The sequence below is a fragment of the Camponotus vicinus genome, unplaced genomic scaffold (assembly GCF_025532165.1).
Source record: "Camponotus vicinus isolate PSW18456_S1 unplaced genomic scaffold, iyCamVici1.0 SCAF_1, whole genome shotgun sequence".
NCBI lineage: Eukaryota > Metazoa > Arthropoda > Insecta > Hymenoptera > Formicidae > Camponotus > Camponotus vicinus.
Window position 1 is genome coordinate 32,371,298 of NW_028141945.1, and position 14,746 is coordinate 32,386,043.

The 14,746-nt window shown below is 41.3% G+C and overlaps 1 protein-coding gene across 6 annotated transcripts in view; it reads left to right on the top strand.

Annotated features, from left to right (window-relative positions):
- The first annotated feature begins 849 nt into the window (after nucleotides 1–849).
- LOC145961632 (putative receptor-type tyrosine-protein phosphatase mosPTP-1) overlaps nucleotides 850–14,746 on the top strand; it is a 257,685-nt gene continuing 243,788 nt past the window's right edge. Inside the window, exons 1-2 of one of the 6 annotated variants that reach the window (XM_083082090.1) lie at nucleotides 850–966; nucleotides 1,403–1,434. In XM_083082090.1, coding sequence (XP_082938216.1) covers nucleotides 1,410–1,434 — 25 coding nt within the window. In that variant the 5' untranslated portion in view covers nucleotides 850–966; nucleotides 1,403–1,409. Of the gene's footprint in view, nucleotides 967–1,402; nucleotides 1,435–9,186; nucleotides 9,616–10,972; nucleotides 13,293–14,746 lie in introns of those variants that run through there. The other 5 variants (XM_083082062.1, XM_083082096.1, XM_083082073.1 and 2 more) reach the window with 5 other exon arrangements.

Here is a 14,746-nt window from a genome sequence, read left to right on the forward strand (position 1 = left end):
GTATCTTTTATTACTTTCACAGGAGTACGGATACACAATAATAACGTCGTGTCTATTGCGTGTTTTCGATCGAGTGCTTTTACTGTCGCATCCCCTTCCCTTCCCCAAACCGGCCGGCGCGCGGTACGTTCGTCATAATAAACAAACCGAAGGTCGCGACGTACATATCTGCGTACAATGTCGAGCGAGTACGATACAGTCTCATTTTATGGATCTACTCTATTTTACAACGGCGAATGAGTTGGATGATTCTCGGTGCTGCATCGAATATTACAATGATCGCGGTATTAATTAATATACGCTATCGTAATTAATCATGTTTCTCTCTATATATTCATAATCCGTATCGCGTAACCAAGCATCGCGTCCTCGTGTATGAATACGTTGTGAATTTCCTTCGTTCCATCTCGCATTATTCGCTTTATGTGTAATGAATCGTAGGATTGGCGGAACACATCACGTGTTAATTAAGGTTCTGCAGCCGACGAATATGCACTACATCGAGTCCGAACGATCGATGAATATGTATCGCGAGCGGAGTATTGAAAATATTTCGGGAGGATCGAATATTCGGGAATGTTAAAAATTGAGGAGAAAATCGAAAGTGTCGCAAATCGCGAGTGTGTTACAGGTTACGAATATCGGCCGTAAATCGGAAAATTCAAGTATCCGAATGTATTAAAAATCGAGAGTGCCGCAAGTATCGAGAGTATCGTAAGTCAAGAGCGTCGTAAATCGGCAATGCCGTAAATCGGGAGTGTCGTAAATCGGGAGTGTCGAATATCCGGGAGTGTTGAAAATCAAATCTGTCGTAAATCGAGAGTGTGATTGTTATTAATCATTTCGCGCGCGAGATCGTAGTTAATCATTCCGGTCGATATGTAATTCGAGTGTCTTCGAAGCTATCCTCAACTGGATGTCGCCTGAATGCAGAAGCTAGCGAGGATAAACAACGAACATCGGCTGGTGAGTAAACATTTTTGATTAAATTTTATTTGTTCTTTATTTTTATTCGTTATTCTTCTCCTTCATAAATGCTAGGATTATTTATTTTTTATTTAATGTATTGGTTTATTGTGGGTGATTAATTGATTTATTTTTTAATAGAAATTTATATGCAAGAGAACAATTTTAAAAACCAATTTCCTGATTTTTCGAAAATAAATTATTAAATTATAATTCTCTTTTTTTAAAAATGAATTATTTTAAGAAATTAATTAACAATAATTTTGATTCAAGTTCATAAAATATAAAGAATAAATTAATTTTTTAAAAATTAATATTGATGACTTTATAAGTAATTTTTAGTAAATATGTATGTGTGTGTAAATTATAATTTTATAATTTACAAAAGATGATCAATTTAATTATAATTAATAATAATCTAAAAATTGTTTTTCAGATGCACCATGTGCCAGATGCGTGATGCAATCGGTGAGTGAACTTATTTGTTATATGTATAATAATGTATATATGATAATGCCCGAATGTGTATAATATATTTTTGCTCAAATTTGAAATAAATGAATAATTGATATCAAAATTTATCAAAAGATCTCAAAATTTAAAGGTAATTGACTTTGAACATATTCTCTTTAATCTTGAACATATTCCTTTAATTATACAATTTGGGATATGAATATGTGTTTTCTGAATTGAAAGTAATAAAATATATAAAAGCTATTATGCTGATAATATCCATGAATTTAAATTAAACATGCACAATTTTGAAAAAGATTAGAATAAAATTTATATATTCCTCTTCTCAGATTAAGTCAAATTTAAATATATATTATCATACTATAATTCCTTGAGAATAAAATATCCTATACAAACTGCGTTTAATTTTTTATTTTTATTAAATTTAATATTTAGCTTTATAATAAAGTTTTTATAAAATATATTTAAAAATATGTATTTTAAAAATATTTATTTCTTTCATTTCATCTTTATTGAATATGTACATGCTATATATATATATGTATAATAAAATTATATAATTGATATATTAAATATTACGCTATAGCTTTTTTACGCGTTATTCATGTTTATTCATATGGTAGCGAATTTCTGTACACTTTGCTGCATTCTTTGCATACATTTGGGCATTATTATATTTGCATTTTTGTTAATGCATATGGTTGATGCGTTCTGACAGATGCTTCGTCGTTTTAATTGGAGTTACATTCATTAAATAATAAACTAATTTTCTGTCTCTCTTTCGAGGAGAGATCTATGTTACATTTTTAATAAAATCGATTACCAAAATACTTTTTCTATGAAATTTGTACAGTCATAATTGACAATTACAAATGGACTTCTAATCCAGCTGCTGTTTGAAATTATTAATCGCATCGTTCGTACAAATTTGATATTTTAAACGTATGCAAAATGCGCTAAATTGCATCAAATTTTGTTAAATGACTTTGAAATCGTTAATTCAATTGGACGCGAGATAGCGATATTTATGAAAGCGATCATGGTTCACTTCGACGCGGTAAAAAAAATTTCATCGTCGAAAGTCCAATTTGAAAATCGCCCCACGGGTGGAACGAACAAAAAATGATCCGCGAGGATTCTGAAAGTTCAATTTTCCGCGGCGAGAGAGCTTGTAACGGCAAATATGCGTCGACCTTTTTGTTTCGATCCTGTGGGATTTCGATTCCCGCGACTTTGAATATTCATGAGATTTTATTAACTACGTTTCAAACATCGCTTTCGCCGGGAACACTCCTTTATCTTCTTAGATCTCTCCTTCCGTTCGCTAACCCTTCATCGTTCGGCGTAACGTGGTGCGGCGCGATACGGCATGAAGAATTCCCTTTCGCGAAATTAAATTTTACCCGATCGTATTGTTCCCGCTCAGATTACGTGACGTTTCGTTGCCTCGCCAGACGTTGTTAAGCATTACGAGCGATGAATACCGCGATCTTTTTCATGTGTTGATTCGCGTTGACAAATTTCCATGTGGTTACGACGCACTATTCGCGATATAACTTGTACGAACAATGCAATTAACTACAAAGTCCAATTCGTACCGTTTCCGCAATGACACTTTATCACTTGACGATGAAGCGCCTGTAGCAATCGCTGGAACAGGAATATCGTAGCACAATGATACGTAATTATTTTATGTCGTACAATTAGTATTAATTCTTTTGGCTGCATTATTTATCGATACTGTCATGATGATATTAAATATTTTAAACTTGTCGAGAAATATCGAACGAATAAATATGTAGAAATAATATATAATTAAAAATAGACAAAATTGTTCGAAAAAATGCTACGAAAAATTAAATAATAATATCTCTCTTTACGAAACATTCGAAAATTTTTATTTTATTCTCTTATATATTTTCCGTAAATATAATTTTTTTTTATAAAATAGAATCGCAGCCTAAAGGAATTAATAATAATACAATGGCGATACAATAACGAACGATGTAATTTTGGCGCAACAAATTGAGGGCACATATTTTCAACGTGGAATAACTTTCCGTTTCAAAAATCCGTTCTCCGAAGAGAAGCTCGTAACATTTCGTCAGTAGTACCTCATTCGATATCCTCCTCCCCGGGATCGGACCGGGTTGCGGCGTTTACGAGGAAATTTTTCCCACGGCGCGAGGAAAACTTTCGCCGAGTTATTCACGCGCGCATATTAGTGCACATTCATCCTTCGAAATAGCGCTAACCTCCGACCTGAGAACAATTTATTGGAGGGCAAAGCTCACGGCGCTACTATCCTATGCGAAAGCCTGTGGGTTACTTATTTGCACGTTTCCGCAGTTTACATAGCTTCAGAGAGCCCCTTGGCCGACCTTCCTCTCCAATCTCTCGTTCATTCGTACGAGCGAAGCTCTACGAGCGAATGAATTGGCAATACGAATCCGGCCCCGGCTGTTCTTGTTAGGTTTCGATGCATCGGTGCATCGGTAATTGCCCGTCTATTTGTTGCGCCAAGATGGTACGATGTTATTGATGCGGCGAATCGTTCGCAAGCCCTCGCAGATAATTATACTCATCACCATACATCGCTTTTGTAAATTAAGTTTAGGAATAAATAATCAATAGATAAATGAAGGCGTATAAATCGTAGCGCGCGCGAATGTGCGTCGGGCGAAAGCATTTCATTCTCATGGCCAGGGATTTAAAAATTTTGCGTTTTTCGTGTTGATTTTAAAGTTGCGTGTATTAACTTCAACATCTGCCGCGCAAAACGCGATAATAAAAAAACTGTTTGTAGCTTCCGTCCTGGCACAAGTATCAGTGTTTTGCGATGCGATCCCGCGAATTGCGCATTTTATTTTGCGCGCGAATAAATTGTTTGCTCGAGGACACGTTGAGTTGTTGCTATCGGCGCAAAAAAAGAAACACGTGTTACAAATAACGATTCGACATTTTATATTTTACTCGCTCATTAACGGATGCGTGATCAACGAATTGGAATTTTACGAAGGGTTTGAGTTAAAAAAAAAAAATTATTATGTCTCTTTTGCGAGCCGAATGCCGTGCAATATAATTGATATCGCAATTAAATATCGATATTGCAGGAGTATAAGCTGAACGAATCGATAAATGATTTCGTTGCCCTGCCAATCAACGAACGAACATTATGATTTGCTCGTTAACGATAAGGGATGAAACGATTCCTCGCTAATGAGCAAATCAATTTAACCTCTTGTACGTTCAATTTTTTTTCGTCGATAAATTTATTTTAAAAATTATTTTGCATTCGTGACGTTCGCGTAATTCCTAATTGTTCGATTAAAATTCCATCTTCTAATAAAGACTACAGTTTTTGGAAAATTGTATTATCAATTCGCAATTTTTTAGAATTTGTGATAATGTTAAAAAGAAATCTCATATATATATATATGTGTGTGAAGATATAAAAAATATAATATGACAATAAGATATTGCTATTTAATTAGATTTATTATCTCATAATAATTTTAATTAGTTTTGAAATATGATATTATATATAATTAGCAATCCCTTTATATTTTATTTTTTATGTCATACATTTATTCTCTCGTACGATTATTTTGTAGTATAAAAATTAATTTAACACGACAATATGGCGATACGATTTTTTGGTAGCGTGTTGCGAGGCAAAAGGGTTTAAATTGGTTTCATGTTCGCGAGAGGAACGTAATCCGGACTAGGTACACGGGCGACGATCGTCTTAGCACGTGCTTCCGGTCGGGAGCAGATCTGGGGATCCCAGCATCCTCTGAAACGCTCGCGTCATGGGGATTTTAGGAGATCGCTACACGGACCGATGCGGTTAATTTTATAAATAATTTATATAGACCTCCCTCCCACACACACATACACCCACAATGTGCGCGTGTACGCGCTTCCCATTATACGAGGCATTAATAAACCTGCTGCTCTTCCGGACATATTATTAACGTCGAGTTTTTTAATACAACATGTAAATAAATAATGATGTAAACGTGTCATTAACCGAATGTAGTCTTTCCAATATTCATATAGTCGGCTAAATACGATTACCATATCCAATTAGATGATACAAATCGTGTACTCCGTATTAATTATTAGCAGAGGTATGTCGATTCTGTTCATGATAATTTGCGTAATCTATTATTCATAAGTAGTATAATTATCTCCGTGCACATTACCGATTAGATTAAGAAAACCAATATGCAATACAGAGAAAACAGTAGAACAGTTGAAGGTAAATAAAAGAAGGAACGTAATACATTTAGGAATCATTATCGGCGCTTGAAAAAATAATATTTCATAATAATGAGAGAGTTTATTAACAATATAGATGTATATTGAAATACTAATGATATAGAGAGGAGAGACGTGGATTTTTGTCAATAATTTATGAAAATAACCTCATGTGTGTGAGATTATATTCTCTCTTCAGAACTTCTTTCAGCTTATTCAATGAAGTCTTTTAGGATTTGCTTTACGCTTTTTTCGCGGCTCATAATATATTCCGACCGCATATTATTCTTTGCCCTTTGGGTAAACCGCCGCACTGGGATCTATCATTTTTGCATATCAGGAGAAACCGCGAGACATCAAAATGATATACAACTCTAGTTCTTCTTCTTTTCAAATGAGCGTAACATTAATACATATGCGTTTTGTTACAAAGGATATAAATTACTCGAAATAGATACTCGTTATGTATTTATAAATCAAACTTTTTTAAAGAAAAATCGCACAAAAAACTAGTTTCTAGGTCTTTTCTCTAATTAAGTAAGTCCACTACTAAACACGATTAATCAGAAATGCAACGGGAGAAATTCGATACAATTATTGTAATTAAGTATCCTAATGCTAGACTGGCAGAAGGTATCAGTTGCATTAGTTTTACGCATTTTTCTACGTCTACTCGTCGTACGTTTCGTCTTTTTATTTTAGACGAGGCGCTTCTCGCCACTGTCGAGATAAAAGTAATGACATTACCATTTGTCTGCATCACTTTACTGCTCTCTCCTTGTCTGTCGCGTAAGCTATTCTTGTAATCGATAGTGCAAGGACATTCGTCCGTCGGTCCGTTCGCCCGTCCATCCAGGTTGCTCGTCCAGGCCATCCATTTATCCATCTATCCATCTATCCATTCCATCTATCCGCCACTCGTCTATCCGCGAACTTAACGCAGCGTTCAACGCGATGCAAGAAACGGCCATTATCGCTCTCTCTCCTTTTCGCATTCTCGCATTGTTCTACTTTTTTCGATACTTTCAATTTATAGAAACGAGATTCCGCCACTTATCCTATACGAAAAAATCCTTTCTTCTCTCTCTCTCTCTCTCTCTCTGCCGAGAAGAGAATTTTATTATAAACTCTCGCACGTACTTCGCGATCGGTTTAATGAACACGACGGATTTAACGAAGCGCGTTCCTCTCATCGATGTCGTTCGTTAATAATCTTTAATACGAAATGTTCCACGAACGCAGCGGCGCGTTTGATAGAAGAAAGTTTCGCGAACTATAACTATTCGATGCGAGAGAAAGACAGAGAGAGATCGATTAAAAGAAATTGTCCTGGATTAGAAATTGTGCGGGCGGGTGCGACGATACGATGCAGATGCGTTTTCGAAAAGTCGTATCAGCGTATAAAAGTTATTTCTCCGTTATACATCGTGAACGAGGGAAATATCGCATGATTTAAAACGCGATTCTGTCAAGAATTTCAATAATATTTAGCTTAATCATTTATATATTGGCTCTTTCATTATTCATCGTCTATTCTCGTAACAATATCGTTTAACTCTATAAAAACTTCTACGTCAAAGTATTCTTTGACGTCGAGAGTTCGTTTCTTAGGCAAAGTAAATTTGCATTTAAATCAATGACGCGTTAGTTGTATGTGTCTCTATGTTAATGAGTTCATTGAAAAAAGAGGTTCGTAGAGAGACCGAGTAGCGTAGGGAGTCGCTAATGGGGAACGTTGACCGACCAAAAAGATCCGGGACGGTCGGAAATCACGGCGGGACGTTGAGAGAACGTCGAGCGATACGGGCAGATTTAAAGGTCTGTTTTCATTGCTATTCCGAATCGCGTGCGGGCTTCCGCACGGTTTCCGCGCGGGCTTCCGCTGTCCTGTACGGAGGCAGGTATCACTCTGATTGGTAAATCTACGGCTGCCCAATGATGCGTTTGTTTGTCGGAGAATTAGGACGGAGCGAAGAGGAGTCGCGAGGGGGTGTCGCGTTGATGTGAGATGGGCTTACGGAGGGAAGTAGAGGGGGGGGGGGATGCGACCAGAATGACGGGATCGGGTGAATGAAAGCGGGGGAGGGCGAGGAGGGATTGAAAAGGATCGGTCCAATTCTCTCCCTCTTTCTCTCTTGAAAGTCGCGTCCTCCGGTGCTCCACTGCAATCAGTAAACCTGTAAAACATTGGATTAGATGGCCTAACCTAACCTCGGTCCGACTCCCGTGGACGAGGCGGGGTTCCAATTTCCAGCTATGGCTCGCGCTACGTTGAGCGTGGGCTATATACGCCGTTCTCCAAGCCCGGCGTCGCGATACGTTATCCAATAGCGCTCGAATTATTCTCGTTTTATTCGCCGGGTACGGCAGCATGCGCGACCACGGCGCGCATCCCGCGCTTCCCGTATCGTAACCGGTTAGCCAGCCCGCTGCTACGCTCCACGAGAGAACGATTTATTCCCCTACGTTCCTCCCCCCTCCCCTCACTTTGCCACGCTACATCGCTCTCTGCCTCTCTCTCTCTCCCTCTCTCTTTGTATTTCTAGTTAACAAATTCTTCGCCTTTGTCGCGCGATAAGTTTGATTTATTATTATCGTTATTGCGCTTGTTATTCCACTCGGATGTAAAGTCTTGCCCGCGATATTTCCGACCCCCGCGCGGGAATACGTGGCCCGTGCGCGCTCCGTGTCGAGGGACCGCTGGACGCGTCATTATCAATTTATCATTGTCGTCCCCGTTTATTTTCATCGGTAGATAATCAGTCGTGAAATACCAACGACTGTCGTCGTCGCTCTTCGACTTCGCGCCGGTTTATATCGAGGGGCAGGGGGGGAGGCGGCAAACTCTTCATCTCCTCTTACGATTTCAACCGGCCGGCAAGCTAGACGTCGTTTAGAGTCGTCTTTTCAACCTGGAAATGTTTGCGCGCTTGTTACCGGCGGTGGCCAATCCTCCGCTGCTTGCCGAATCCTCGAAAGAGATCCAGTAGCCACTCGACGATGTTTTCATCCGAAATTGTCATGTGGCACACAGTTTCCTCCCTCCCAGGAGCATAAAAAAAAACGAGGAAAAGGAGTCGGATCGGGAAGAGGGAAAAGGCGCGCGTAAGAAGGATGGTCGGCGTTGTCGAGCTTGAGAGAAAGACGGAGAGCGTGTCGATGTGGTAGTAGTGGAACGAACGGAGGAAGGGAGCTAGCCCCCGGTGCGCTCGCGCACCCGATCGTACACCCCCGACCAACCGTGTGCGCGCGCGCGCGCCAAGTCCGCCGCTGGAGAACCGTGGTCGGAATGATGTTGGGTGCTGGTATGGGTCTTCTGCCGCGCTTATACATACGGGCACATGTACGCTGACACACAGGCGCGTTCGCCGCACGTGTATACGCTCCTCCGGTCGGCCCGAGCTATAGAGTAGTGGGGGACCGGGATGGTCGGAGGGTTGCTGAAGTTTCTCTAACGCTCGATGGCGTACCAGTGCGGATCGTGATTCTGCGGGACGCGCAGCGTCGCGACGCCATCCGTGTCTCCGTGTATTTACCGTGTATACCGATCGCGCGTCCGTCGAGCAGCAGCGAACAGGGGACCCAGTTTAGGGTCCAGTGCGACGACAATCGCGAGGAGGAGGATCGAGATTTCGCGGGGATGAGACGGGGATGGGGAAGAATAATTTTCGGAGAAAAATATCGGAGACACATGACGCCATGATAAGGCGCCCCTTATCACCGTGACAATCGGGACGTCGAAGCCGTGTCGTCTTTTCTCGCGTGAAAAGTTTACGCTGATTGTCGTTTGGAGCGGAGTAATGATACATGTAGCTTGTCGTGACGGATTACGCTTGCATTTTTCATTTTGTCGATGTTTTTACCGTTTCTTCTCACACTTCGAGACATCTCGACAGCTGGCTGAGAATAAAGGTACGATCGAAGATGAAGGGAATTTCATATCGAAAGTACGTTCATTGATGGTCGAATCGAGCCGGATCAAACTCCTCTCTTGATCTTGATCGATGTAGGTCGAGTGCGAGTCCACGAAAATACTTCTATCGCATAATCGACGTTTGTGTATTTCAATACTCCCGTGCGTTTTCGCTTCCCCTTTCATTAAGGAGTCCTCGGAGCGTAATTGCTTGGATCCCATTCGGAGTAAAAGAGTGGAGTGTCGCTTAAAAGTTAGTTGGATTACCGTTCTTCTTGCATACTCTGCATCATTTCTTTCTATCACGTAATTGCGTAGAAAGTGGAATTGTCGAGTCTCTCTGTGCGTCGATTATAATTTCAAATGTACGTTTCGAGCTTTCGCCGACGGTCAATTTTTCGTATAGATTTACGTGAAAGTTTGCACGCTGCCAATTAATACATTTTACCGGAATGGAAACGCATCCCAGAAGGTGGAAAAATTCAGCGGACGTAATTGATTTTTTTTTGCTGCCTTCCTGTACCTGCGCCGTTAATTATTAACTGTTCTCTCTGCGAGCCGTATTTATTAATTATCCAACGACTTGCTGTTGTATGCGATTTCAATAATATACATATTATTGCTTATTCGGTATTATTGTTAATCGCGGTTGAACACGATGCGGTATTTTTGCACGCGTGCATGTTTTATACGGAAAAGTAAAAATAAAAAAAAATGAATAAGAAAAAGTACAAATAAACGAACGGAATCCGTGCAAGAATTCCACGACGAATCGATCTCTCGTCGAATCGAAAATCACGCAGCCGACAGTGAGAGTGTCATTTTCGCTGGACTAGCGCGCGAGCAGAATTCGATTATAGTTACATTCTGAAAACAAAGTATAAACAAGTTAAACTGCTCTTTACATTTTACATGAGTTTTCGCCGAGATATACATCCGAGAGTCTTTTCCTACTCATTCATAATTACATCGTACAATTGCACTTGAATATAGAAAGCATATTTCCCATCAATTTCGACTTTTGAAATTAGAGAGCAAAGTAATTTGCGAAAGATACCCTTACTTTGATCATATATTAAAATTCACAAAGTTCTCCCTAACGACTCGAAGCGGCGAAGGAACCTATAACATTCTCGTTTTCGACATCGCGCGCCTTGTTCCTCGAGATTCGCTCGTAAAAATATACCTGCTCCTAGACTAGCCTCAGGTTTCCGCGATTGTCGCGATCGTTGGATCGAATCCACCAGCTCGATTGAGCGCGGTGGCCGTGTTTTATCTGTATCTTGGGTCGTGGCTGGCGATCGGCGAGATCGTAAAACGGCCGGACTCGTTGTCAGTGGTATTTCCAATTGACCGGTTGCGATCTCCAGAAGAAAACCGGTTCGACGACCAGCCCTGGATATGTGTATCGCAGTCTCCCGCCTTGCGCGCCCGTCCCGTTCGTCTTCTCTTTCTCTTTACATCTTCTTACTCCTCGCCGTCCTGTATTCACTTTCTTATCTGTGCTCGAACTCACGAGCGTTCCACCTCCCACGGCACCGGCTACTAGTTTCAACGTTATTTTTACAGTGCCCGTCGTCGTTTCACACATGTGTTTAAAATGCCGCGATCATGAAATATCGAGACTCCTCGGCCGCGATCGAATTTAGTTGAATGTGACGCGTTGCGAACCTAGTGGCACCATTCGTTTTCGAAAAACGCGAGGAAGGAAACGCGGAGAGGTCAATTTATTCGCGCGATCGGTCAGCGATCTCTCCTCGCGGTGCGATTACGATGATGGACGTACCCAGGTGCGCGAACGATCGATGCGTAAACGTTTCGCCGGAGCTATAGATCGACACACAAAGAAGCGAGAAACCTTGGGCTCACACAGAAAGAGAGAAAGGTTCTGGCAGAGTTTTTAAAATGGCCAGGCAGCGCGGACCGCACTCCGAGGCGATGGAATATCGAGATTCGGCAGTCATGTAGAAGAAAGTCGATGTCGGATCAAAAGCTTTCGCGTTGATCCTGCAACAGATTTCCGTGAGAGATTCGTCACACAACGACTTCGGATCGCCGACTTCTCAGTCTTGAACAAAGCGAAAGAATGAGACTCTAAGTCATCGAAAAGATATTATCTGCGTGGCTCCGTGAGTTTTGCGAGTTAACCAGGGACCAGAAAGGACGGAACGTCATCTTGAAGAAAATGCCGTGAACCTCGACCGAAGGGACCGTCACCGGTGCACAAATTTCCAGAATTTTCGGTGAGAGACAAGTTTCGTGTGTTTGGTCTTGGAGTTGGATTGAACTCGGGGGATTTTGGAGCAGCTTGTCCGGAAAATTGGCAGTGTGTTGGTTCGCGAAGATTTTCGCAATGCATTGCAATGGACCGCGCAAGATTCTACCTATGAGCGATGCCTTTGAACGTAACGTTCGTCGAAAGTTGGGCCGTTAGTTCCGCTTCGTTGGAATTCGCCTCGCCGAGGGCTGATTCTTTCGCGCGATTACGCGAGGCGGAACGACGTGCTTGATGATTCCGAAAGAGCACGAAACGCTCGCTCGCTCGCGCATCTCGCTCTCTTGCGATTCATTTATAATAATTGAAGCAATCATGCGTCGCACGAACGGTCGCGGTAGCAACGTCAATGGCACGCGTCCAAACGTTACATTAGGTTACGGATTCCGCCCAATACCGCGGCTATCGTCCGTACATTTACCAGTGTATAGTACCTCGACGATCGAGGGTTCGGCTCGTTCGTGAATCGATCAAAGGATCGTATCATCGTGATATCGAGTCTCGAAGAAACGATAAAAGAAATCGGAAAAATATCGAGGGGAGAACGATTTATATAAAAATCCAAGAATTCGCTTTTACGGACAATTAAGTAAATTGGATCATCGTGCGCATACTTTTGCGCATGTAATAAACGCGCTGCGTACAAATACAGTGAATGTGAAAAGTGTCGGCTTAGTCGTATCGCGCTTGTTCGTAACTCCTCCTCCCTCGTCGAGTTTTGTTATAACGCGAGCCTGCTCATTCTCATTCCTCTCTCTCAAGCAGTGTGCAGATTATACATATACGTACACGCACGTATATACGAGTGGTGGAGATCGCGTGCCCGCGTGGTCTCGTGCCCTGACGCTTGTCGTTACACGTCCGATCGCAAGTGTAACGAAACTTCCTGTATACACGCGGTATCGCGCCCTGTCACGGTACAGTAAAGTTTGCGTCGTTCTGTGTGGACCGACCTGCCGTTTAAACGGACTGGATTCTATCCTCGAGAAGCAGAAAGAGAGAGAGAGAGAGAGAGAGAGAGAGACAGAGAGAAAGAAAGAGAGAGGGAGGAAGAAAGAGAGAGGAAGATCTCGGCAGAGGTAGATATGTGCGGCGTGGGATATCCGTTTCGGATCGGTCTCGACTATCGGAAGTCGGTACGGATTCGTCGGTACGGTGACACTCACATTTAGGCAACCTGAAACGATACGAGGGTTGGAAGGGCGGGAGGGAGAGGTGCGGCTCGAGGGTGCGTGAACGGTTCTAATCAACGTCGATCGAGTTAGATTAGGGTCCAAGTGGTTCCGAAAGGGGCACCGATAAAAGCTATGGGCATCATGGATGCGTGGAAGCGAGGTCGGATAATCTATGCTTATCTCATATGGGTCGTCTTCAAGGCTGCCACAGCGGGGGGACTTTACGGTGAGTATTCGCACATCCGGCACTGTAATATCTTGAAGATTTCGTCGTGCGCATTGTTGTTGAACGACGCGCGGAAAACAGTTACGTTTCTTACAGTTCTTTGTTCAAAAGTAGGAATATAAAAATACGCGAGACGGTAAGAGAAATAAAAGTATCGAGATGGGAAATAACTCGTTTCTGGAATGTAAAGAAAATAGCGACTTTGCGCAAGAAGTCGAGGGGGGCTATAGAGACTTCCGGTAAACAGTGTCTATTCAACGCCGCGTACGAGACATGACATCGAAATTACTTTAACCTTTCGATCGCCGCTCGTAAATATAGTCGCGCGGGAGAAACGCTGCCATTGACTCGGGTCGCTGTACAGGCTATAAATGTTATATTGATCGTTTTCGCTGCATAGCGAAGGGAAGTGCATCAACACCGTGCATATTTGAAATTGTGTATGCGAGTAATAATACGTAGCGGTGAAGTTGCAAACAAATGGAAACAAAAAAAAATAGATTGCGCTGACCGACCGACAAAGCAATGTTAGTACAAAACGGAAAGCCTCGTTACAAAAGTTCGATTGTGCGAGGCTTCGGGTTAACCGGGGCAAAACTCGTAGCGGGGAAAATTGCGAAAACGTTAATTAACGTGCACGATGGACTTTTCGCGCTAGCGCAAATATGCAAAAATATATGGTTTGAATTCTTAACGTACGTGCGGTTTTAATGATAATTTGCGAATATATATCGCAAGTTGGACGATAAATAGAAGAATATTATGTGTTTAATCTCCGGCGAGAATCGTCCCGCATCCTCTTTTATGTTTAATTCGAGTTGTTGAAATAATGAACTATGACATCGATATATCACCCTTCTATCAAACTGACATGGATAATATTCATAAACGTTATGTCACATTATCGCGCGCGCATATCTAGATAATATTGTTATATTCAATCATTAATCTGTCCTATCAATCAGTCATATATCTGCGGGTATTATTCGGAAACTTTGTATTATTATTATATAATACACATTGCTGATCTCGCTAATAATAAATTAATATCATCTTTTTTTTAAATAATTTCTTTCATACATTTATATTAAATTTTTCCCTTCTACAAGTACTATATTAAATGTTTTTCTTCCCGAAATATTATGAATGTGCGATTTTTTAAAAATATACGTGTGAGTACGATAATAAAAGATTGCATTATCTCTGAAATTGAATCCCGATGCAAAAATGAGGAGGAGATAGTAGACGCGCACATATATTTAATTTTGATTAACACATTTTGCACGAAGCTCTCGACATGTATTGTTTTTAAGATATTCCGAAATTAATATCGAGGAAAAGGCGCGGTGAGAGAAAGAGAGGGATTTTAATTTGCGCATCGTTAATGAGAGACATGGCTTTGTAGTGCTCCGGATTCGCTAAAGAGTAGATTGATCTTCGTGACAGAACGGTAG